The 26,823-nt window shown below is 38.0% G+C and overlaps 1 protein-coding gene across 13 annotated transcripts in view; it reads right to left on the bottom strand.

Moving 5' to 3' along the window:
* The window catches only part of THOC2 (THO complex subunit 2), a 113,462-nt gene extending 87,680 nt beyond the window's left edge, over nt 1-25,782 (bottom strand). For 3 of the 13 annotated variants that reach the window (XM_081794257.1, XM_081794258.1, XM_081794260.1), the window contains exons 1-4: nt 25,537-25,781; nt 10,504-10,562; nt 5,397-5,488; nt 2,271-2,322 (exon numbers count right to left, since the gene is read on the bottom strand). In XM_081794257.1, the coding sequence (XP_081650383.1) occupies nt 2,271-2,322; nt 5,397-5,488; nt 10,504-10,562; nt 25,537-25,607 (274 nt within the window). In that variant the 5' untranslated portion in view covers nt 25,608-25,781. Of the gene's footprint in view, nt 1-2,270; nt 2,323-5,396; nt 5,489-10,503; nt 10,563-25,536 lie in introns of all 13 variants that reach the window. The other 10 variants (XM_081794256.1, XM_081794264.1, XM_081794259.1 and 7 more) reach the window with 6 other exon arrangements.
* Nucleotides 25,783-26,823: the final 1,041 nt, after the last annotated feature.

Raw genomic sequence — 26,823 nt, 5'->3', positions numbered from 1 at the left:
TTGTCCTAACTTATGAAACTATTCTAATAAATTCATTCATTATCTTTGACTCATCAACCTTGAGTCAGTACTTGGTAAATTCTCTTTAATTTCCCCTATGATTTTACTAAAAAGCCCTCAGCCATTTCCAACTCTAGGCCCCAGGATCACCAACCACCCAATCCAGCTCAGAGATCCCATCAGTGCATCAAGTTACTTCAGACTTCCCCTTCCAGGTTAACATAGCTCTCAGGTTCCCTCATCCTTACATAATTAGTCTTTTAAAGAAGTTGCTATCTTAACCAGGAAAGTACAGCACTGATTTCTCTTATAACTGTTAAAATATTAGAAAGATAAAATGATGTAGTAAAAAGATTATGGTCTCTGGAATCAAAACACCCAAGTTCAAACTCTGCCTTACTGGCTAAATAAAAGGCCTTGAAAAATCCCTTCTCTGAGCTTCAATTTTCTGATCTGTAAACCTACCTTACAGAAGTTGCTGTGAGGATTAAAATGAAATTAAATGCGTAACATAATACTTAGAACATAAAAGGTGCTCCAAAAATGGCATCTACGTTATTACCGTTATCACTATCTTACAGGTAGCTTCCATTCTTACTCCTATTCCCCTAGTTTGGTCTAGGGTCATCCTTGGATCTTTTTTTTTTTCTGCTAAGGGTAGGGGTGGGTGAGTGAGGGGACAGGTGAGTGAAATTCTCTTTCTAAGTTTGCCATTCTAATCTTGCTTGTAAAAATTGATAGGCTAAAAGAAATTTCCCAAGAGAAACCAAACAATCCTCATAAATTCATGTTATCAGTAAAAAGCAATGACTTGTAACAATAATTCATATTACTAAATAACTATGAAAGGAAAATATATCCTAATAGAATAAACCAATAAAGAAATTCTTAGAACTTACTAGTAAGCTAACCTATGATCACCCAAAGAAAGACATAAAATATACTCCTGACACTATCAAGGACCAACAGCTTCCACAAAATGTTACCTACAAATCACTTTCAGTCCTACAATTTCATAGTAAAAAGAATTTTTTTAATTTTTTAAACTTGTCTCATGCTATATTTATACGTAACATAATGTAATACCTTTACTGCCTGCTTTAAAAATTCAGCTTAAGAGGTTTTTTGTTGTTGCTGGCATAAATCAATTCAACAGACAGTATGAACATACACTTTATGATCCAAACCAGGACAGTTTTAAGACTGAAATAAGGCACTGTTAATTATGCCATGGAAAACAAGACAAAGTGGGACATATGGTCACCCTATCAGTGGTGTGCTCTTTTCATTTATCACTCACAGTCCACATACATTTTGACCTGTTCCTGACATTACTGCTGTTATGAAATCTTAAATATCCTGAAGGATCAAGCACCAGGCATTTAGATTTGTTGAGATCAAATTCCCAGATTCTCAGTAAGACACTTAAGTAACCTACCTATTCTAGGAATTAAGATTAATGAGCTAAATTAATTCACTCCAGCTTGACAAACTCTCAGAGGATATCTTATTTTAAAGTGAATACTATCATGTCTGCTAAAGGTTTCTATTAGATCACAGTTCTAGAAAGCATAATACTGATGGAGAAAACTGCTCAAAGTTATTTTAACTCAAATCTAAAATTAGAGAAATAAATTTATAATATATATTATTTTTTAAATCCATGCTTCCCATGGAGAGACACTACCCTTTGTTCTAAGTCAAAGAAATATTTCTTTTCCATCTTGCATAAATTCTTATTTATTCTGGAGAGAGAAATTGCTATTTCCAAAGCTGGTTTCTCATCCTCAAAACAAAAGTACTTTTAATTACTTTGGCTCTTCTTGCTCTTTCTAAAATTAAGAGGAATCAAAAGAGTATATATAATAGCAAAGTAAATATCTCTTGAGTGTCCTAAGTTTGGGATTCTCACATTCATTGATAACCTGAAGTGAAGAAGATTAATCCTGTGGTTACTAAAATATGAATAATTCAGACTAACTGAACTTCAGAAAACTTTTTTTACTTGAAATAATTTAGCTCAATTTTATATAAACATACATTCCGAAAAACTCCCAACTATTTGAATTATAAACTAAAACCATCTAAAGTTAGTTTATAAACAGTGATTATACTCACATTTGACTTACAACACCACATTCTCTATAAAAGTAAAATAATACAATCTAGATTTGTAGAAACATTTGTTTGAAAGAAAGCATTTTATTTAACACAGTATATTAATTTACCAAACAGCACTTTCACAGGTGAAATAAAGGCTTAATACCTACCTAATATGCAGAATACATCAGCAAGAATGGAGGGCATATCCTCACGAAATTCCTAATTATAAAAATATAATTATTCACAGTAAATACATGAATAGCATACCAGCAAGTATGGCTTCAGAATAACACTCTTCAGTAAAACTTAAAACCTAACAAAACCCCAACACCACTATGGTGACAAATAATAAAATTCTTCAAGTTTCATAATACAGAGAAAACAGAAAGAGGGAGACAACACTTGGAAAAAAAATGTTTAAATGTCTACAGTGTAGTAACTTCATAAAAAACAGAAACCTAAGCAAGCACTTCAGGAAATATTAAAGAGCACAAATGAGTGACATTTTTCCAAAGAAATTCATATTAGAAACCACTGGAATTTGGAGTACCTTACACCTACCTAAAACAAGACTGTTAAAAATGGTACATTTTTCATCTACAACTTTAAACGTTGTGCTCATGCCTGAATTAACACTGATCTAGGCGAAAGTCCTAGTAGTATCAGAACAGAAATCTAAAAAATACAAAAACAATTACAAGCTGTCGTTCCAGAACTCAAGATTTTCTGAAGATGAAAATAATACCAAAAATCTATCTTTATTTTCTTTATGCACTGATGTTTGTAGCCTTTGAAAAAACCCAAAATTCTCCCCTCATTTCTGGATGAAAATTTCAACATTTATTCTAGATTTGTCTCCTGACTTTAGTAAGGATCATAGTTCAATCATTGCAATTAGTTTGCTAGCACTACAGCAACCCTTAAACTAGCCTTTTTCAGATACCAAAGGAAAAAAATATGATTCTAACGAAAAAACTGGCAGCTGTAAGAGACACGCAAGATATGCCTCCATGGCTAAGAAGATATGGGGCAGTGAGATACAAGACTATGAGAAAGCCATGGCAAAGATCCAGCTGCAAAAGTATATAGAAGGACTCAAAGGAGAGGGGAAGCTAAGTAAGAACAAAATACATATTAAATCTATTTCAGGGCACCTGGGTGGCTCAGTGGGTTGGGCGTCCGACTTTGGCTCAGGTCACGATCTCACGATTTGTGAGTTTGAGCCCTGTGTCGGGCTCTGTGCTGACAGCTCAGAGCCTGGAGCCTGCTTCCGATTCTGTGTCTCCTTCTCTCTCTGCCCCGCCCATGCTGACGCTCTGTCTCTGTCTCTCTCTCCCTCTACCAAAAATAAATAAACATCAAAAAAACTTTTTTTAATCCATTTGAACTATTCATTTTCAAAAAATGGGAAAAAGTATTAGAATCAAATCCATAAATACACTAAACTCTATACCAGTGGCCAATTTACAGAAGGAAATAACCTTAATTGCATACCAGACTTCAGTCTCAAAAGTTTAAGGGCTATGAACTTTCACTAAGTCTACTTGAATGCAAGTACTCAGGCTACTTAAAGACCAGAAATGAGGGAGCCAGACCAGAGTGTTCAACATGGAATATTAGTTGTTGAAGATACAGACTACTCCAATAGGAATTAATACTGCTGTAGTGAAATAGATACAGTTTAGGGATAAAAGAGAAACTCATACTGGGCCTCTACTGTATGTAGGTGGAAAAAATCCCACAGCTAAACATAGAAGTTCCTTAAGACTATCCTTGAAAAGCACAAAAAGCATACAAAGGAGATTACCTATCCTAACAGCAAAAGGCTACAGAAGCTTAAAACAACACAGGGGAAATTCATACTGGTATCAAGAAGCTCCAGGTCTTACCTCACTGGAACTTATTACGAAAGCTCTTCTCAACTGGGTAAGTAATTTATTTATACAAGGTTAAAACCAAGCCTAATAATAACAGAATAATACACTGCACTTAAGTGAAGAAACTTAACTACTGGTTTACAATAATTAACACCCTTAACAATTTGAAAGCTCATCATACAATTCAAATACCAAACACCCATGAAAAGTATCTGGTCTGAATCTAACTTAAATTCTCTAATAAATGAAAGAGTGAAATAATAATCACGTTAAAAAGGTTAGAAAAAAATCTAGTTATTCATATTTTCTAACACAGCAAACACATGAAAATTGGCATCAAGTGAGCATTAGTTAGAACTATGTAGGGGCGCCTGGGTGGCTCAGTCGGTTGAGCATCCGACTCCTGCTCAGGTCATGATCTCGCGGTCTGTGAGTTCGAGCCCCGCGTCGGGCTCTGTGCCACCAGCTCAGGCCTGGAGCATGTTTCGGATTCTGTGTCTCCCTCTCTCTCTAACCCTCCCCCATTCATACTCTGTCTCTGTCTCAAAAAAATAAACGTTAAGAAAAAAAAAAAAGAACTATGCAACCTCAATGTAAAATAATTTAGGGGTGCCCGGGTGGCTCAGTAACCGACTCTTGATTTCAGCTCAGGTCACAATCTTCCAGTCGTGAGATCAAGCCCCTCATCAGCTCCAAGCTGGGCGTGAAGCCTGCTTAAGATATTCCTCCCTCTCTCTCTCTCTCTCTCTCCCCCTCCCCCTCCCACCCCTCCCCACATTCGACTTGTCTCTAAAAATAATTTTAATCCTCAAGTTTTAAAAATATATTTAATATCTAAACATAACTACAAACAAAAGAAAATGCTTTGATATGCTATATTGGGAGAAAAATATTCTAGCCAAATTATTTTTATAGTAGCATTTTTAATTAGGTATACCCTGATTTCATTATAATGCAGGATTTTTTTTTTTTTTGCCCTCCCAGCTAACCTAACATTTTCTGCTGTACTCGCAACGAGACAAAAAGATTAAAATATCTTTAGTTCCGCCTAGCAACAACGGCTTACCAATACTGCCTTAAAACATTACTATAATTTTAAATAAAATGAAATGCAAGTTTTACACTTTAGAGATCTTTGTATCAAAAGCAAAATACGTGGGGCGCCTGGGTGGCTCAGTCAGTTAAGCGTCCGACTTTGGCTCAGGTCATCATCTCACAGTCCGTGAGTTCCAGCCCCACGTCGGGCTCTATGCTGACAGCTCAGAGCCTGGAGCCTGCTTTAGATTGTGTCCCTCTCTCGCTCTGCCCTTCCCCCGCTCGTGCTCTGTCTCCCAAGAATAAACATTAAAAAAAATATTTTTTTAAAACAAATATGTAATAATTATTAAAATAGAAAACATATGTATATATACTTACACTAATGTCATTAAGAACATTAGATGCCTGATCATGCTTTAGATTTCCTTTAATGACATGGTATGATAACTCATAAAGAGCTTGCTGGAAATCTGTTGAACATAAAAGAAGGAATGTGAGAACACAATCTCTCGAACATAAAAGACCCTCTGAGGGAAGACCTCTATATTTCCTACTTCTCAGAATTATAAGTATCAATAATGATGAGAAAATACACTTTTGATGCTTTTCTCTAGCATGTTTTTTTCCTTTTACTTTCACAAAAACACAATACTAAAAGTAGAAAAAAGTTAACCTGGACTCCACTACAGTAACTACTGCTTTAAACATTTCCTTCCCATCTTTTTCTACATGTCTACATATTTTACATATTTGCATCCACAGTGCACATCATGTGGTATTTTGATTCCTCCATAAACACTTTTTAAAGTATTTTCTCATGCTACCAAAGTCTCCAAAATTATTTTTAAGGACAGCATTGAACTCCAGCAAGTGGATATAAACTAAATTAACCATTTATTTCACCAGGAAATTTCACAGATTTTTCTAAATATATTCAGATTATAGGCAATTCAATCTCAGGGCAACAGGTAAAGAATAATAGTCAATATAAAATTAAGTTTTATCCATATCCTACTGTCAGAGAAATTTCTACCCAAATCTAGATCTTTTCTCCTCTATTTTCATCAGAATTCAAACTTAAATAATTACATATGTACATACATAAAATGGCAGTCTAACGAGAACTGTCAACCACAAGTAGTCTCATTTGCTATTACCATAGCCTCCTTTCCTGGAGGAGGAATTTGGGGGTCAGGGGGAGTTAGTGGTCAGGTGAATACCTCTTTATAACCATATTTTTCTTTAGTCCTATACACTGAAAACTTTACCTCCTTTCTCCCATCCAAAGTAGAAAAACAGGGGCATCTGGATGGCTAGTCGGTTAAGCATCCGACTTTTGGTTTCAGCTCAGGTCATGATCTCCCGGTCTGTGGGTTAGAGCCCCGCATCAGGCTCCATGCTGACAGTGTGGAGAATACTTGGGATTCTCTCCCTCTCCACCCTCCCCCCGCCCCTCCTGCATGTGCACCTGCACACTCTCTCTCAAAATAAACAAACTTTTTTAAAAAGTAGAAAAACAATTGTATGGTGACAAATGGTAACTATGCTTGTGGTCAGAATAGCATAACGTATAGAGTCAGAGTTGTTGAATGACTATGTTGTACACCTGAAATTAATGTAACATTATGTGTCAACTACAAAAACTGAAAAAAGTAGAAAAACAAGAAGCTCTAAAAAACAGTTGTAAAGTAAAGTCAATTTATAATCCCCTTTTGAAGGGAATCAAAAATCTTTCAGGGCAAAATAGCAAGTAAACCATCAAATATTTAAAAATCTTCTCCCTTGGTTTTTACTAGTCACAAAAAAGGAAGAGTATAGAAATCAAAACTTATATCGATACCCCTTTAAACAACTTTATTTATTTGCAATTTTATTAATTTATAATTATTTTACAATGAAATCAATTTGTCCATTAAATTATTTGCTAAAGAAATATAGCCAGAGTATCCCAATTCCTTATGAAGAATTCATTATTAAACATGGTCGAGCACCTTTTTCATAAATATGCCTTCATTATACTTATGATAAACTATACAAAAGCCAAAATGCAAAGGAAAAAATTTCTATTTGTTAGTATGGTAGAAATATGAGGTCAATTTCATGCTTTCAATTTCCAATAATAAAATGCTTTTGTAACAAATAATATTCATTTAAAGTTATCCAGAGGCACTTGGGTATACATGTTGGGTATAGAGATTACTTAATAAAATCTTGGGAGCCTGGGTGGCTCAGTCGCTTAAGCATCCGACTTCGGCTCAGGTTATGATCTCACAGTTCGGAGTTCGAGCCCCATGTCAGGCTCTGTGCTGACTGCTCGGAGCCTGGAGCCTGCTTTGGATTCTGTATCTCCTGGTCTCTCTGCCCCTCCCCCGCTCGTGTGCATGTGCACTCTCTCCCCAAAATAATAAACATTAAAAAATTTAGTAATAATAAAATAAATAATAAAGTCTTTAAAAAAAAAAGGTACAGGCAGGGGCACCCAGTTGGCTCAGCTGGTGGAGCATGCAACTCTTGATCTTGGGGTTGTGAGTTCATGCCCCGCGATGGGTGTAGAGATTACTTAAAAATAAAATCTGGGTGGCTCAGTCGGTTAAGTGTCCAACCTAGGCTCAGGTCATGATCTCACAGTTCATGGGTTCAAGCCCCTCATAGGGCTCTGTGCTGACAGCTTGGAGCCTGAAGCCTGGCTTGGGATTCTGTCTCCCTCTCCCTCTGCCCCTCCCCTGCTCGCGCTCTGTCTCTCTCAGTCTCTCAAAAATAAATAAATGTTAAGGAAAAAAAATTTTTAATAAAAAAATCTTTTAAAAAATTCAAAATAAAAAAAGTTATTCAGATAACTTAAAAAACAAAAAAGCAGTCACTCTTAGAAGGACAAGTTGAGCATCATAAACTAAATTCCCAGAAGAATATGGGCTCATTAGGGGCTGAGGGAATACTAATCTTATTCAGAGAAGGAGATTAGAGAACATATAGCCCAGGTCATTTTGCTGACATCAAGTGACATAAAACAATCACAATGTCATCCACAAAATAGCGAAGACAGTCCTCAATTCACATGTTTTTAAATACCCATTTAAGTGGTTAGGAAAGTCTATCGTATTTTATTTAGCCAGAGAAACAAGAAGCGGTAGTGTAAGATTACCAAGGCTAACCCCACAAAATCCTGTAAATTCTATACTAATGTTGAAAACCATTACATTTACAATGTGAAGGAAAACCTAACAAACATCATTATACACAAAAATAAAGATTTTATCCTAACGCCAACATTTCAGAAAAAGCAGGGTTTTTTTTTTAAGTTTATTTACTTATTTCTTTAGTACTCTCTGCGCCCAACGTGGGGTTCGAATTCACGACCTGGCGATCAAGAACCACATGCTCTTCCGACTGAGCCAGCCAGGTACCCCTCAGAAAATTAGTTTTAAGGATAGCCAAAAGTAAAGGGGACGTCTAGAGATTCTTAGATATTCTCTGTGGGATTTAGAACACTGAAGACGCTAGTTCTTGGTTCTGTCAGGACGACTCATGTTTATCAGCCATCATTACAATATCATTATACTAGGGGGAAGGGACTTACAAAAAGGAGAAGTAGTCTGTGCAAGGGAAACTGCCTCCCTCAAATTCAAAGGAAGGGCAGAAAGGGAAAGGGCTGAGGGAACACTACCCAAACGCAATCCCCCTGACAGATTAAATGAAATTCTGAAGAAATAACATTCAGTTAGTTTCCTGCATAGACTACCAACTGAGGCCTTTAGACCAAAGCCTCATTGGAGGCAGAGACTGGCCAAAGAATGTACATACTGAGAAAGCATGCAAGGGCAGGTGAAAGAGAACACTGGCAATTCAGCCAATGAGGCCACACTCATGACTGTTTTTGGTTTCATATGTGAATCAGAACAACGGTACAAATTAACAATAATCTGATATTTATTAAAGATCCATACAGTCCCATTTAAAACTGAAGAGTAATCATCCTGTGTTACACTATTTATAGTTTTTCTGAGAATTCTTTCTCTTATTCTACCCACGTAAGATTTTAATCATAAACAAGACAGACGTTAACTGAGAAGTTATAAACTTGTTTTAAACATAGGGAAGCCTGGGTGGCTCAGTCGGTTAGGCATCTGACTCTTGATCTTGGCTCGGGTCATGATCTCACAGTTCATGAGTTCGAGCTCCACATTGGGCTCTGTGCTGAGGGCGTGAAACCTGCTTTGGGATTCTGTCTCTCCTTCTCTCTGCCCCTCACCCGCTTGTTCGTTCTCTCTCTCTCTCTCTCTGTCTCTCTCAAAATAAATAAACAAACCTAAAAAAAACATAAGGAAGAAAAAAAGTTAAGTACCCAAGTGCTTTTAGAAAGGAATTTTTTTTTTTTTTTTACTTTCTTACATTTCTGGCAGTCAACTAATTTATTCAAAAGAAAAGGCATTATAGCAACCTCAGAAATCTTTATAAATGATCATGCAACTTTATAAGCAGGATAAATTGGAAAATAAGTGGGGGTGTGGGCTAGGAATGTTAGGTGTTAAAATAGGTCTTACCCAAATGACAGGAAAAGCAATGGCTAATTCATTTGTTTAAAAAAATGCTTTCCACTAGCAAAATACAAGCATTCTTTAAAAAATATACACTCTCATATTAAGATAATATTTAATTTTTGATAAAACAAAAATAAATCTATAAACATGGCTTTTAATTGTCTTTTCACAGACATAATTTATATAACTATAATTAATTTTATTCAATCATTCTTTATTTAAAATAAATTATTGATTATAAATTATTTTTTCCAGATTGAAAAAATGTTACAGGTTCTACCCTCAGTGAAAGCTACATATGAAAATGCTTTAAACTTACTAGACATAACTGCTTTTGTTTTTGCCTCTCCTCTTCTAAATCCAATGCCTAATTTTAAATTAATAAATGTTAAATTGTAAAATCCTTTAAAATTTACATCCTGTTTAATTACATTTTACTTAATAAATCATACTTGTGATATGCAGTAAACAACTCCTTTGCTTTTAATGTTTTCCATGACAACTGTCTTTAATAAGATCCCTAGATACCACCTAAACATAACCAGCTTTAGTAAAAACACAACCTCAGTTTCTGGAAATTTCCTAGTGCAAACAAGATCAGAATAGTTTTTCCAGGCTAGCTTTTCTCTTCTGTTTATGACTGATAACTAGCCTCTGTAATTTTTAATACAGCTACCAACTGCTGATATTTAGCTAATCATGTCGCAATTATAAAAGCCAACATATGACTATTATGCAGATCAAGTAACATCCATACAGAGATATATAGTCTTACCATAACTATAATTTTAATCCTAACTGTAATATATTCACATAAAAGCTTTATATAATATGAACTATATCTCAAACCTTTTGTTTTTAATTCATAACAATTTAACAGAAAACAGGACATCTATTAATGTTGACCAGACCAGAAATAATAGCTATGATACTTTTAAAAGTCTTACCTCTGTAAGTTGAACTATCATGGCTTTTATTTTCACTGAGGATCCGGCATAAATGCAAACTAGAATAAAACAGAAATAATATGTATTAATTTCCAATCCTAATATAGATGATCCTTATAGAGTATATTATATCAACTAAAAATATTTGGAAACGTATAAGATATGTTTAGATCCATTAGTTTATGATGAGAATAAAACAAACCTAAAAACCCTAATTGGTCAGAACTGGAGGATGCTAGTGAATCAATTCATTATTTTTTTTTTAACGTTTTATTTATTTTTGAGACAGAGAGAGACACAGCATGAACGGGGGAGGGGCAGAGAGAGAGGGAGACAAAGAATCGGAAGCAGGTTCCAGGCTCTGAGCCATCAGCCCAGAGCCCGACGCGGGGCTCGAACTCACGGACCGCAAGATCGTGACCTGAGCTGAAGTCGGACGCTTAACCGACTGAGCCACCCAGGCGCCCCCAATTCATTATTTTTGAAAAGTGGTAAATAAAAGAATAAAAATCAAGCACTTACTCTGTTTTTCACATATGAACCTGTAGTTGATAAGAAATGTCTCTGTACTGAAGTATTTCAGCTAATAAAGAAGGAATGACAGAAGAACATAACCATTTTAAGATTCCTAATAAATTGAAGGATCTAAGTCAGCATCTATTAAGAACTGTTTACATCACAAGAGACAATCAAACATTATGTGTATCCTGATCCTGATTTTGAAAGAATACACCAAGCCACCTATGAAGTTGTCTTTTAAAAAAAAAAAAAAAAGCCATGAACCTAAATTCAGACTGTGGAAAACTCTACAGACAATGCCCTTCAATAAATATACTGCAAGGAAAAATTAAAGATGCTAGGGAATCCTCAAGGTAAAAAAAGGCTTAAGAGATGTATCAATCACAATGTTTGGACCCTATCTCAAACAAGTATTTTTTTTAATTAACATTTCTGAGTCAATTGGAATATTTTATAAAGATCTTATAAATTCTATAAAAAGTTATCTTTAAAAGATAATGCTGAAATATTCACAGATGTAACGGTATTTACTTCAGTAGAATGGGAAAACGGGTGGGGTTTTAGATGAAACAAGACCGGCCAGCAGTTGAGAACTACTGAATCTGATTGATGATTTCATTGGTATTCCACTTTCTCATCTGTTTGAGATTTGTTTCCAATAATAAAGTTTAAAAACAAAAAAACCTGAAAATTGAAAAAATACTTGTATTTTAAAAACCTCTTCATTAGATTAACTTAAATGTTGCAAAGAAGGATAGATACATAGAATACAGTGAAAAGGGATAAGCTTAATTGGAATTCCAGAAAGAGAGAACAAGGGCAAAAGCAGTTATTTGAAGAAATAATAGCCAAGACTTCAGTTTTCTAGAACCGAAGTGAAATCCACAACTGGGCATACCATAGTAAAGCTAGAGAAAATCAAAGACAAAATCATTTAAGAACGGGGGGGGGGGGGGGGGGGGGACTATCTTCAGGACTTCTCAACGAGAGCAATGAATACAAGAGATAGTGGAAAGATACATCCAAAGTGCTGAAACAAAGTACCTGCCCACCTAAAAATTCTATACTCAAAAAACATACTTCCAAGACAAAATAATGACTGAAGTTCAGACAAACAATAACTGAGTTCACGCACTAAAATAAATACTTAAGGACATTTCTTAGGCAGGATAAAATTATTACAGAGAGAACTTTAGAGTTACAACAAGAAATGAGGAAAATGTGGCAGGTACATGGGTAATTCTAAATGAATATTAACTGATAGTTAATAATAGGGTCCTGTGATATTTAAACATGTGCAGTATTAAATATCTAGATAAATGGAAAAATATATTGAAATCCCTCAAAAGTAACGTGTTTATCCCAAATACACAAAGTTGGTTCAAATTAATTCACCACATCAAACTGACTTTTAAAAATCATGAGTTAACAGATGCATAAAAGACACTTGGCAAAATTCAACATTCATTCACTAGGTTTTTTTAAACTGTATTTATTCATGGCGGGGGGGGTGGGGGGAGAAAGAGAGGGGAGAGAGAGAGAATCCCAAGCAGGCTCCAAGTTGTGAATAAAGAGGAGCCTGATGACACGGGGCTCAATCCCACAAATGGTGAGATCACAACCTGAGCTGAAATCAAGAATCGGACAATTAAACAACAGAGCCACCCAGGTGCCCCACACTAGTTTTTTAAAAAGATTCAAAAATAGGGATAGAAAGGAACAGTTATAATTTGGTAACACAGCAGCTCTCACAGTGTGGTTCACGAACCCCTAATCCCCAAGACACTTACTAGAGTTCTGCAAGGTCAAAACCATATTCATAATAATACTAAGACATCATTTCCCCTCTTTGCGGTATTAACATTTGCACTAACGGTTCAAAATAAAAGGAAGGAAAGACTGCTGGCACCTTAGCACGTATCAAAGGCACTTGCATCAAATTGCCTCACTGATTCTTCGTGATCAAGAGATCAAAGGAAAGCATAAAGCCAGTCCCATGTAAGATGTCACTAAACTGTTTCATTTTATTTTTCATGACCATTCACAAAACAAGAGCTGGTTTCATTTCACTTAAAAAGGTACTTAATTGGAGTGGCATCAGCAAGATGGCAGAAGAGGAAGCCCCAGGCCTTCCTTCCTCCCACAGAGGATAAAAATTATAGAAACACCAACTTAACAACAATATACATGCCAAGTCCCTTTATGAGAAATTCAGAAACCACTTAAGAGGCTCCAGGTGAGCACTAAAACAACTGCATCAAAGCCAGCAGTAAAATTCATGTCACCCTTTCACCATTGTCCCTCCTCCTGGCACAGCACCACACAACTGGAAAAAAAAACTCCCAGCTCCCGAATTCTCCCTGGGGAGGGAAAGAGAAGACTGGACTTTACATCTAACATTCTGACTTGGGGTGGGGGCTGCTGCCAGAGAGACTAGTTTCTTTCCGTAACATCACGAAGCACACAAGGACCTGGCGTACTCTAGGTGCCCGAGGCCTGCTGACAACAAAAAACAGCTGGGTGGTGAGCTGCAGATCCAGAGAATCCACAGTACAGCAAACAGAAACCAATACAGCTCAGCAACCTCTCCCTCAGGGGACAAAGAGAAGACTGGAGCATGTGCCCAACGTTCCAGCTTTTGGGTGGACTGCCTGAAGAACTTCTGTTTAGCCTGACCTAGGGCACTGACAGTACCCAACATACTCTAGCCGCCTGGGGGCCACTAAAAACAAAAAAGAGCGGGATGGTATGCTGCCACTGCCCAGGACAACAGATGGACACCAAAGGAGTCCAAGCAAATGAGTACAAGCTTCTGGAAAAAACTGGAAAATACCTTTAATATGGAATCTATACACATAAGTCCAAAAGACATATCCACAGAGAAGGTTTGAGAAGCCCCCAGATGATCCAATAGCCAGGATAATTGGTTAAGGCCTTTCCCTGTACTATGCCAATCCATAAACACTGGAAGAAAAGAGTGTTTTTTCAAATACAGTCATACAAGCACAAAATTAAAAGGATGTAAAGAAACAGGGAAAATGGCCCAATAAAAGGAACAAAATAAGTCTCCAAAAACTGACCCTGAAGAATTAGAGGTGTATGAGTTACCTGATGAAGAATTTAAAATAACTATCATAAAGATGCTCAATGAGTTCAGGAAAATGATGCATGAATAAAATGAGATCTTCAACAAAAGGATAGAAAATATTTAAAAAGAACCAAACAAAAAGATCAGTGGCTGCCAGGGGTTGTGGACAGCCAGAGATGAACAGGCAGAACACAGAGGATATTTAGGGCAGTAGAAATACCCTGATACCCTAATGGAGGATACATGTCATTATACATTTATACAAACCCTTAGAATGTACAACACCAAGAGTGAAGCCAAAGGTAAACTATGAACTTTGGGTGATTGTGATGTGTTGATATAGATGCATCAATTGTAACAAAGGTACCACTCCGGTGGAGAATGTTGAAAATAAGGCAGATAGCTATGCACGTGGGGACAAGGGGTAAATGGGAAATTTCTGTACCTTCCTCTCATTTCTTCTGTGAATCTAAAATTGCTGCAAAAAAATTAATTCTTAAAAAAAATAAAACATAAGGCGCCTGGGTGGTTCAGTCGGTTGAGCGTCCAACTTCGGCTCAGGTCATGATCTCACAGTTCACGGGTTCGAGCCCCACATCAGGCTCTGTGCTGACCGCTTGCTCAGAGCCTGGAGCCTGCTTCGGATTCTGTGTCTCCTTCTCTCTCTGCCCCTCTCCCGCTCACGCTTTGTCTCACTGTTTCTCAAAAATAAATAAATGTAAAAAATAAAATAAGTATTAGGGAGGATGTAGAAAAACTAGAACCCTTGTGCATTGTTGCTGGGAATGTAAAATGGTACAGCCACTATGAGAAATAGTATGGAAGTTCCTCAAAAAATTAAAAATAGAATTATAATCCAGCCATCCCACTTCTGGGTATTTATTCACAAGAACTGAAATCAGGATTTCAAAAAGGTATTTCTGAGGGGCACCTGGCTGGCTCATGTGGTAGAGTATGCAACTCTTGATCTTAGAGTCCCGAGTTCAAGCCCCAAGTTGAGCATGGAGCCTACTTTAAAAAAAAAAAAAAAAAAAAAAAGAGGTATTGCACTCCCATGTTCACTGCAGCATTATTCACAATAGCCAAAAAGTAGAAATAACCTACATGTACATCAACAGATGAACATATAAAGAAAATGTGGCATATACATACAAATGAATATTATTCAGCTGTAAGAAGGAATTCCTGTCATATATTGCAACATACATGAGCCTTGAGGACAGTATGCAAAGTGAAATAAGTCAGTCACAGAAGCATAAATATTGCACAATTCCACTTATATGAGATGTATCTAAGGGAATCAAACTCACAGAAGCAAAAAATATAATTTGTGTTTGCCAGGGACTACAGGGAAAGACAAATGGGGAGTTGCTATTCAATGGGTATAAAACTTCAGTTACACAAGACGAAAAAAATCCAGAGATATGTTGTACAACATTGTGCTTATCCTTAACAATATGGTACTGTTACTTAAAAATGTGTTAAGGCTATTCTTGTTATGTGTTTTTATCTACAATAAAAAAATGTGCTTGATGAAGCAGTAAAACATATTAGTGAAATTCTGAGCCTGAGAGCAAGTCTTTTTTTTTTTTTAAGAACATGTATTTTAATATTCTATGTGAAAAATGGAAAGTACACACAGAGCATTTCTGACACACACCAAAATACTACGGTTGTCTCCAGGAAAATCACTTAAGCAATTATTTAAATTGTGAGCTGATTTTTCATAGAACGCCATCTTTACTTGAAAGAACAACTCAAACCATGGTTATTCAGACTTGGGTCTTTGGCAGGCATTTTCTCAAAAATAAACCAACTGAGCCAGTCACTTCAAGGAAAACAACTGAGACAATTTGTTGTTGCCAATGATAAAATGTAAGGTTTCAAATAAAAATTTGAATTCTGAAAACTTAGAGCTGCCACCACAGACTTGACTAGCTCCCAATTCATAAATCTTTCCTGATTATCTCAGTGATGATACTAAAGAACGTGTTTTCTTATTTAATACAATGTATTGTGTTAGTATTTGGAAGAGCTGCATCATTCAGTGAACCAGTATTTTCCAATTGATCAATGCATGATGTTGCAAAATAACGCATGGGTAAAAGATTCCAAGTAAAAGAGAGACAAATGCACTTTAATTTAACAAAGTACAAAAAGTTCACTGATGCAGTTTTGGATTTGGCATTACAACAAATCATTAAGAAACTACCAGTTGACAAATTTTGACATGATATCAAAGAAGAATATTTACAATTACCTGAAAAGACTATTAAAATTCTCCTCCTTCTGCCAACTACTTATCTGTGTGAGGCTGGATTTTCTTCATACATATCATCCACAACAATATAATGCAAACCTTACTTTACAGCACACATAAAAATCAACTCCAGTTAGGTAAGGCTTAAAAATGAAAAGCAAAAGGGGCACCTGGGTGGCTCAGTCAGTTAAGCATCTGACTTCAGCTCAGGTTATGATCTCAGAGTTCTTGGGTTCAAGCCCCTCGTCAGGCTGTGACAGCTCAAAGCTTGGAGTCTGCTTTAGATTCTGTGTCTCCCTCTCTCTCTTCCCCTCCCCTGCTCTCTCTCTCAAAACTAAATAAAAAACTTTTAAAAATGAAAAGCAAAATAGTAGGTTTCCAGAAAATCATAGGATAAGTTCATTTGCCTTGGAATGAGGAGAGTGCTTAAACACAAAAAACTACTTAATCATAAAGCAAATGATCAATAAATTTGACATTAAAATAAGTAACTTCTGTTCATCAAAAAGTACCATTTTAAGAATGGAAATACAAGCCAGAGTAACAAAAGATATCTGCCACACATACATTATAACCCACAAAGGGCACAAATAGATACTATATAAACTCTTACAAATCAATGAAAGAAATGCAAACAACCCAATAGAAAAATGGGGGGGGGGGGGAATATAGAGAGGCCTTTCACAAGAAATCAAAAATCCAAATGGCCAATAATATATAAAAAGATGCCCATGAAAATACAAGCACCAATAAACTACATACACATACATATCATATTGACAAAAAATTTTAAGTCTGACAATATTAAATGTTAGCCAGGATGTGAAGCAATGTGAACTCTCATACACCTGCTATTGGGAGTATATTTTGAAACAGATTCACAGTTTATAGCAGAGCTGCAGTTTGTCACAATCTAGAACCCAGTGATTCTACACTTCAGTATACATCCTACAAAAATACATGCTTGTGTACACCAAGATACCTATATAACAATGTTTCCATTGGCACTGTCGGTAATAGCTGAAAATTCGAAACAGCAAAACTGTTTATCAGTGCACAAGAGAAACTGTGGTAGACTTATGCAATGGAGCATCTTGTAACTATGAAAATCAAAGAATAACAAATACTTACAAAAACATGAATGCATACTAAAGGCATAAGGTTGAGCAAAAGCAGCCAGATACAAGAAAACACACCCGCTATGATTCCATTTATAAGTAATTCAAGGCACAGGGGCACCTGAATGGCTCAGTTGGTTAAGCACCAACTCTTGATCTCACCTCAGGTCATGATCTCACAGTTCATGAGTTCCAGCCCTGCACTGGGCTCTGTGCTGATGGCGTGCGTGGAGCCTGCTTGGGATTGTGTCTCTCCTCTCTGCCCCTCCCCTGACTGTGTGTGCGCTCTCTCTCACTCTCTCTTTCAAAATTTAATAAATAAACTTTGAAAATTTTTCAAGAACAAACTTAAGCTCACTGGGTAGTAAAACTGTAAATAAGGGGCGCCTGGGTGGCTCAGTCAGTTAAGCGTCCGACTTTGGCTCAGGTCAAGATCTCGTGGTTCAGGAGTTCAAGCCTCACATTCTGTGCTGACAACTCAGGAGCCTGGAGCCTGCTTCGAATTCTGTGTCTCCCTCTCTCCCTGACCCTCTCCCACTTGTACTCTTTCTCTCTCTCAAAAATAAACAAACATTAAAAAAAAACTAAAGACAAGGAAGAGAAAATCATAAATGTCAGGAAAATGGTTACCATGGAAAGGTAAAAAGTGTGCAATCTGGAAGGGCAGTTATGTTGTCTTGACCTAGGTGAGAGTTACATGGGTGTGCATCTTACACTGATTCTTTAAGCTCTACATTTAAGTTTTATGCACTTTTCAATATTTTTTTAATTGCACAATTTAGAAAAAGAAATCTCCTTACTACAAGTTGCACAAGGCTCTAACAAAAAAGAAAACCCATGAATGCACATGTTTTTTACTTTTAGGTCCAGCAATACTTTTGCCATAATCAATAAAACAAATAATTTTTAAGACTTAGAAAATATGACTCTATATCACACCTAAAGTGAAATATGTCACATCACAATCACCCACAGAGTGGGTGATCATCTACTTTGCAGATTATCTATGCTGGTGCAGCTCACCATTCTGTGTCTTTTTATTATTTCAATACTCCATCATCATGATGAGCAGAGTAAAGCAGTTTAAAGTCAATAAACTTTTCCTAACAACAATTCAGTTGTAGGTCACAAAACCATCTTCAAAATCAAAGAATAAAAAGGCCTTGCCAATGGAGGATAATTATGAGATGAAATCTGCATAGTTTGAAAATCTCATTTAGTTACTAGTTTTTAACCAACTCCTATTTTAAAAAAATAAAAACAAAGAAAAATTTGCAGAGAGCACATTATAAATGGTAAAATAAACTAAGTTTTACTGCAAGTACTTTCAACTACTTCCCTGGAAAACTAAACAGGCCTTCCAATGTGTTGAGAACAGTGGTTAAGCTTTTAATTTCTCAAAATGTTAAACCTACCACAAGCTTATCTGAAATATAAAGCAAAATCAATCTTCCTTCCAATACGCAACACAGAAATATCTGCTTCAGACAAGCATGAGAAATGTAACCGAAAAATGTCTACCATGTAGCTTTTATGTTAAGAATAAATATATAAGAAAGTGTATCAAGATCGCTTCTGTTAAGAATAAATATATAAGAAAGTGTATCAAGATCACTTCAATACTGGGGCAGCTGGGTGGCTCAGTCGGTTGCATGTTCAACTCTTGATTTTGGTTCAGGTCACCATCCCCCAGCACATGAGATCAAGCCCTGCATTGAGCTGTGTGTGTCAGGCTCTGTGCTAACAGTGTAGAGCCTGCTTGGGATTCTCTCTCCCTCTCTTCTCTCTCTCTGCCCCTCCCTCTCTTTCTCTCTCTCCCTCTCTCTCTCTCTCTCAAAATAAACATGTAAAAAAAACCAGATCACTTCAATATTTGCTATAAAGTATTAAAACAGTTCCTTGTGATTCTAACTGTCCCCAAAGGTTCAATTCCCTTTAGAAAGTAGTAGTAGGAAACTGGCTTTTGACAGAAGAATGTAATGGAATCAAGTAACCATCCTTCCCTTTTTACCCAGGCTACTAAAAAGCAAGGTCAAATATTCCTTTTTTCTTAATTTTTTTAATGCTTATCATATTTGAGAGAGACAGAGCATGAGCAGGGGAGGGGCAGAGAGAGAGGGAGACCCAGAATCTGAAGCAGGGTCCAGGCTCTGAGATGTTGGCACAGAGCCCGATGCAGACTCCAACTCATGAGCCCTGAGATCATGACCTGAGCCGAAGTTGGATGCTTAACCGACTGAGTCACCCAGGCGCCCCCAAATATTCCTTCTTATGGTGAATGTACTTGCTTATTCACATTTTCAGTAGCTTCATTTTCCATTTGTTTTACTAAGCTTAATGCATATATCTTTCACAATAATCCTTCCAGTGGGAAGGGGGGAATGTCAGTGTTCCCACTTCATCCCACTTAATCCAATGGTACAGCCAATGTTAGACAATTTTAAGAAATACCGTAATTGAAATATAATTCCATCTTGCCAGTCACAAGGCCACATATTCATTAGGATTCAGGTGACAATGTCATCGTGAAGTATTAACTGGCATCTCAAAGATTTACCCAAATTGTGTAAGGAATCACTAATGGTTTATTAGGGTAAGGCAATTCATTTGCATAAGATACTTTTATTTCCCTAGTATAAAACAGTTCTTCCTTAGTTGTAGGAAGAAACTAAACCAGTTGCTAAGAATGTTCCCCCAATCAGAAGATTTGTCCATATTCTTCTCCCTAAGTAATTCACAAATAGAAGATCATCAAGTACATATCCTGAAACAATTCTGTTTCTAAATGCTGCATGTCTTACCACACCTGTTAATCAGTTTTTATATTATAAATTGTAAGGGGAGAACTCCCTAAATTATAAAGGGAGAAAAAAACAAAACTACCTCTAATAGTTACCCACTTAATGTGCATTTTTTTTAATATTTATTTTTGAGAGAGACAGAGTGCAAAGTGAGAAGGGGCAAAGAGAAAGGAGACACAGAATCTGAAGGAGGCTCCAGGCTCTGAGCTGTCAGCACAGATCCTGACGCGGGACTCAAACCCACCAACCATGAGATCGTGACCTGAGCTGAAGCCAGACTCGTAGCCAACTTGAGCCACCCAGGTGCCTCTAATGTGGCTTTAAAAATAATCAAATATTGGGGACCCCTGGGTGGCTCAGCCGGTTAAACATCCAATTTCGGCTCAGGTCATGACCTGATGGTTCCTGGGTTCGAGCCCTACCTGCATCAGGCTCTGTGCTGACATTTCAGAGCCTGGAGCCTGCTTCAGATGCTGTCTGTCTGTCTGTCTGTCTGTCTGTCACTCTCTCTCTCTCTGCCCCTCCCCCACTCACACTGTCTCTCTCAAAAATAAACATTAAAAAAATAATAATCAAATATTCTTCCTCAGTCCAAATGATTATTTGATTTCCCTAAAAACCTCCAAATACTTGAGTTCACCAGTTTTTCCACTTTTAAAACAACTTGGTACTATTGTGGAGATGCTGTCTCAAGTCCTTGAGAACAAAGACAGAATCTACTTTCTGTCAAAGAAACTTAAACTGAATGTCTTAGGTTCTTCCAAGGACTCAAGTATTTTGTGAATACTTGAGTATTTAGCTTTCCACCTCACTTGATCCCGCTTTTCAATAAAAAAGGAAAGAGCACAAGCCTGAGCTACTTGAGATGTTATGATCAACATCTCAAAGGTGGCTTCACACTGATGTTGATCTGTGCTTCAATTAATTCTTAAAAGCAAAACAACAAAAAAGGCTCAATTTGGTGAAGCAAAGTACTACCTCTACTACCATTACCAGAATAGAAATATAACCCACAAAAATGAATACTGGGCATGCAGTTTTATCTTGAATCATGCAATTATGAAAATGAAAATATTCACTTATGAGGAGGAAAGGGAACAGGAAATGTTTAAAAAAGAACAAAGGTTCCTGCACACAAGTACATTAAATAGCACTCTCTCTACCTTAATATTTAAGCGCTGGAGAATAATTTTTCTAACAAAGAAAGCAATAGCCTAGAAAAATCTCCTGATGTTTGCTACAACATTTTTTTGAAAAATGCATTTCTCTTACCAGGAAAATGGACCAAGACTTATTCTTAACTTGTGAATACAGATCAAAATGAGAAAATAAACGCCAATGAAAACTAAAATACGAAGAAAGGGTTTCAGATAAAACTTCAGCTGAATTTAGAGCATCTTTTGAAGAAAAAAAAAGACCCAACTACCAAGACAAATCTCTTAGAATGATTATTTGCCATAACCGCCCCCCCCCCCCCCCCACACACACACACCCCTCCAAAAAATTCAGGTCAGACATTTAATGAACATCCACATGCACTCAGAGAAGTTCTGGAAGGTATAAAATCATTTAGTAGCAGAAGAAAAAGAATGGCAATCACAACACCTGGCAATTAAATTTTAAAAGTTTATTATAATTACCAATGACTAATAAGGTAATATCTAACAAAAATTCTAATATATAAATTCTTAAAAAGAAAAATAATGAAGATCTTCAAACAAACAGATAATATTCAACAAATAAAAATATTTCTAAACTAGACCAAGTATGGACATAAGGCTAACATCTTCCGATTAAGACCCTGGAACATAAATCCTCCAGTAAGGTTGCTTGTGACACAAAAGAATGCTGAGTTCACTGTGTTAATGATTTCTACTAAAACCAGAATTCACCACTGGATCTACCAGTACATCCAAGTTTGTTAGCATAATCGCGGCAAGTCCTATGCTAACATAAAGTTGTCAAGAAACTAATTTCAAAATTAAAGTGATTAAATGTGTATCTTTCACGTGTGGCAGAATTCGAAAGTTTACATTTAGTTGTGAAACTTGTAAGAATAGCTCTAAGTGTTAGTAAGAAAGACAACAATTATGTTTTGGTAGTCCTAAGAGTTCTATAATTTATCATCAAAAACATCAGTATCTCTCGAAACAATAGGTTAGCTAGGTGTGTGATGGACCATTCAGACAAGCAAAATAGTTTTTCTTTCCCATGATTACCTAACAAAGCTTATTCTTCAAAGCCAACACTTTCCATCTTAATAGTTGCTTTCCATGAGGCACAATTAAGAAACTGCCCTCTCTGCAAGTTACTAAATGCCCCATACTCTCATGTGTTGCTTTAGCACTATGTTCCTGAAGTTGACTACAACTCCCAAAATATACTGGTAGGAAGTGAGAGACAAGAAATGAACAACCTCATGAAATACACCATACATTTTTCTTAAAAAGGTAGTTTTCAGTCAAGTTAAAGCTCATCTGCTAATTTATCTCATAAAAAACTAAAAACCCACCCAAGACATTATCTTAAATATTGGTCATATTCTAAAAGCCAAATCTCTAAAAGGATTCACTAATACTTTGTCGGCACACTACCTTCATTTTGTTATTAACAGTTCCAGTTGCTGGTTTACATTTAAGAGGCTCTGTTTTCAGACAAAGGAAAGGATTTGGGGTAATATATTTACAACACCATTCATTCTAATAAGATGAAAATGCTAGGTACAAATACTCCAAAGTCAGACTGTACACAACAAAGTTTTCAAAGAAGGGAAAGAGGTCAGATAAATGAAGCCCAAGTACTGGATGGTGATGTATTTGTCTACTTAAAATATTTCATTTTGCCACACAACTAACAACTTTACACTCTTCATATAACAGAATACAATTATAAAACTGACTATACTGATTTGAATTTACTATACTTCAAACTACACTCCTCAAAGCACGGAATAACTACATACAAATAAGCCCTAACAACAGTTTTGAAAAAGCTCTTCAGGAACAATACAGGGAGCATGGATCATGCAAATATACATAAAGTGAAACCAAAATCTCATTTTGACAAGGTATTTCAATCTCCTACATCATTGTTTTTCTCCAACCACTGCCAGTAAGAAGCCAAGCAGAATTTCACCTTCTATCCCTAATACCACTCATTCTAAGGTGAAATAAAACTGTCAAAAACAGCTGGAAGGAGGAAGCTGAGCAATCTATAAAGATGACAGACCCTAAATAACTAAACAAAATAGTGAACTGATTTATCAGTTTGGGGAGATTATCCTAATCTAATACAGATGAAAATAATGGTTTGGTTAGGTAAAGTCCCATCCTGCCTTCCCTACACACAAGGGACTCAATAGCTATTTGTTAAACAGCATGTACAAGAATCTGGAACGTGTTCCTAACAGTTACAAATGAATGTTTATCAAATAGACTTTTCACTTTATAAACCAATAAGCACTCTAAGCAAACGCCAGGAAGGTGAGGGGGTGAGGGGGAGAGGGGGAGAGGGGGAGAGGGGTAGGGAGGCGGGCACGGGGCGGGGGCTGGCGCGGGAGGGTTGAACCAAAATAAATATGAAACACAGTTCCCTCTTCAAGGGTCTCTCAATTCGTTAGAGTACAAGAGTACACAGGAGAAAGTCAAAGACCAATTAACTGCTAACCTGAGTGGTACAGACTTTAAGAGCAAGAGCTGTCCAGAGAAGTTTAAATATCTAAAGATTGGAATAATATTACTTTTAATAGCTATCACTTGAGCACTTACTATAAGCCAAGTGCTTTAGAGGCATTATTTAGTCTTCACAACAATCCTTTGAGTAGAGTACTTATTAATCCCAATTTACTCAAGGGGAAACGGTCAAAGTGGTTAAGGAACTTACCCAAGGTCACTCAGCTAGTTAAGTGGCTAAGACCGCCGCTTACCCAGGAAATACAATTCTAGAGCTCACACTGCTAAGACTTCATAAAGCACTGCGAGTGCGCGCGGAGCGGGGGGTGAGGTGGGGAGGCCATACAGGCTGGCAATATTACACGTTCAAGATCGGGGAACGCGTTCCCCGATTTCGTTCGAAGTAACGAAGTTCCAAAGATTCGTTATCTTATGCACGAGCAACACGAGCAACCGTAAACTAACTAACGGGGGGGGGGGGGGGGGGGGGAAGACCGCAAAAATGGCCAAAGAGAGTTAATCTCATACAATGTTGAGCTTTAGCTAATAACGCGATTCAGAGAAAGAAATTGGAAATAAGTTACTTGTTTTTGAATCTGGGGTTTGTTTTGCTGCTTAAACGATTTCTTTTCTTTTTTTTTTTTTTTTTTTTTTTTTTTCCCGAGAGAGCGCAAACTGAAATTTTGGGCGAGGAAACCGCGGGTATGGCAAATTACTGTTTTCTGTATTACCGGGGGAAAAAAAAAAAAAAACAAGTTTTATGACTAAAGGAAACGCGTTATTCCAGGTACTCGAGAACCTTGGAGAGTTGCCAAAATTAGTTGCAGTCCCAGGACAAAATGGGGCTTAGGAAACATTTAATGACGAAAGTTGAATCAGACCCGAAATAGCTCTAAAGTGAAAAGACGGAGCAAAGAAATGCCGGTAGGTCTTCGGGGAAAGCGGTAATCCCAGCTACACTTCTCCCACGGCCAGCCGCGCCGCCCGAGGCCGGGACGATCCGAAAGACCGCTCCCCAGGAGGACGAGAGGTGCCAAGCGGGGCTCTTCGCGACGCCCCGGGCATCGCGGCGGCGGGCGGAGAGGAGGGGAAGGAGTCGGGACGGTTCGCCCTCCTCGGACTTCGGGCAGAGGAGGCGCCGGGCTCCAAACTGCGGAGTCGAACGGGTGCAGAGTGAAGAAATGGGACAGAGAGACAAAAAGTCCGAACCCCCCCGGCGCGGCCCCGTAAAAAAGAAAGGAGCCAAGTGAGCTCAAGCGAAGAGGGGGACAAAAAGAGACGGAGCTGGAGCGCGGGGACCCGCAGGGGCGAAACGGGAGTTCTGGTAAGAGACTAAAGGAGGACAGCCTACAGCGGGCAACGGGGATTTCGGGGAGGCCAGGGAAGGTAGGAGGTCGGCGGCGGTGACCAGCACCTCTCCTCCCCGAGTTCGAAACTCCTAGCCAACCCTCCACACCCGCCGCCCGGATGGGGGAGGGGGCACATCTTCCCCCCCCAACCTCTCCCCACTTGGGAGAGCACGACTGACGCCCGGGCCCGGCCCGGCCGTGCGCCCGCCTCCAGCCCGGACACTCACAATTCGCCTCTCCCTGATTTCTCCCAGTTCTTTATCCACTCTACGGGAACCACCACAGTTGCGGCCGCCATCTTCCCCTCACTAGTAGCAGAGGCCCGGATGTGTAGCACGCGAGCGAGGGGTCAAAGGGGAGCACCGCCCACGGGGAATGCCGGGAGCTGCGAGTTCGGTTTTCGATTTCCCGCCCCACTTTCCTCCCCACCCGCGGAAACCCGAGGCCCTGCCTCCAACCGGGTGGCTGAGACCCGTGGGTCCCTTTGCAGAGTGACCACGCCGACCGCGCCCCCTACAACCCTTGCCCTGTTGCCCTGGCATCCCTTTAGAACAGGAAAAAGTGCCATCCCCGGGCCGGCTCAGCTTCTCTTCTTCCGTGATACCTACTCCAGGCCACTAATTCAAGCATGTATTTTTCAAGCACCTAATATGTGCTAGGCACTGGGGATAGAGAAGCAATAAGCCATTGTGCCTACCCTCAGCGAGCTCACAGTCTGTGGGAAAGACGAGCATAAGCAGATCAGCTACAATACACCCTACCAACTGCTGAGAAAAAAGAAATTAATCAGAGAAGAAGCAGCCATTTACTATGTGCTAGGCATTATGCTAATACAAGGGAGACAAGCTAGCGAGGAAGAGAGAAATTGACCCTTGGAAACCCTTGCTGACACCCTACTGTAATCGGCTTCTGTCACTCTAACCTTACACAAGACTAGGGGGCGCAAGTACCATAAGAAACAACTTGTTTACATTACACCGTCTCAAAAGTATCTCCCGACTAAATACTATTTCAAAGGCGAAATAAAAACTTTACTGTGGGAAAACATGGCGGACTCCGTCCTAACTATGACGAAAATCAGCACGCCCAGAAATGGGCATCATGTGCCTCCTGATAAGGTGCTAAGAAAAACACTAACCAATTTTGTAGCGTTCATCACGCCAAAATTCGCATACCCTGAATTTACTCATGAGGGAGCATCAAACAAACCCATCTTGAGGGACAGTCTACAAAATCACTGGCTTGCTTGCACTCTTCAAAATCGTCAAAGTCACGAAAGACAAAGAGACATACTGAGAAACTCCTCCGGATTGATTAATAGAAACAACAGACAGGACAACTGATCCCCAGCCAGAAAAAGAACATTTTTGTTTTGCTAAAAAGGGCATTATTGGGACAATTGACAAAATTTGAATATCTATAGACTAAGTAATAATATTATATCAATGTAAATTGCATGATTTTAATACTTGTACTACGTTAACGTGGAAGTCCTTGTTTAAGAAAATACTTCG

This window comes from Panthera onca, chromosome X (assembly GCF_046562875.1).
Source record: "Panthera onca isolate mPanOnc1 chromosome X, mPanOnc1 haplotype 2, whole genome shotgun sequence".
In the NCBI taxonomy this organism is placed as follows: domain Eukaryota; kingdom Metazoa; phylum Chordata; class Mammalia; order Carnivora; family Felidae; genus Panthera; species Panthera onca.
The sequence above is the reverse complement of the archived record's forward strand: the minus strand, read 5'-3'. Positions and strand labels throughout refer to the sequence as shown.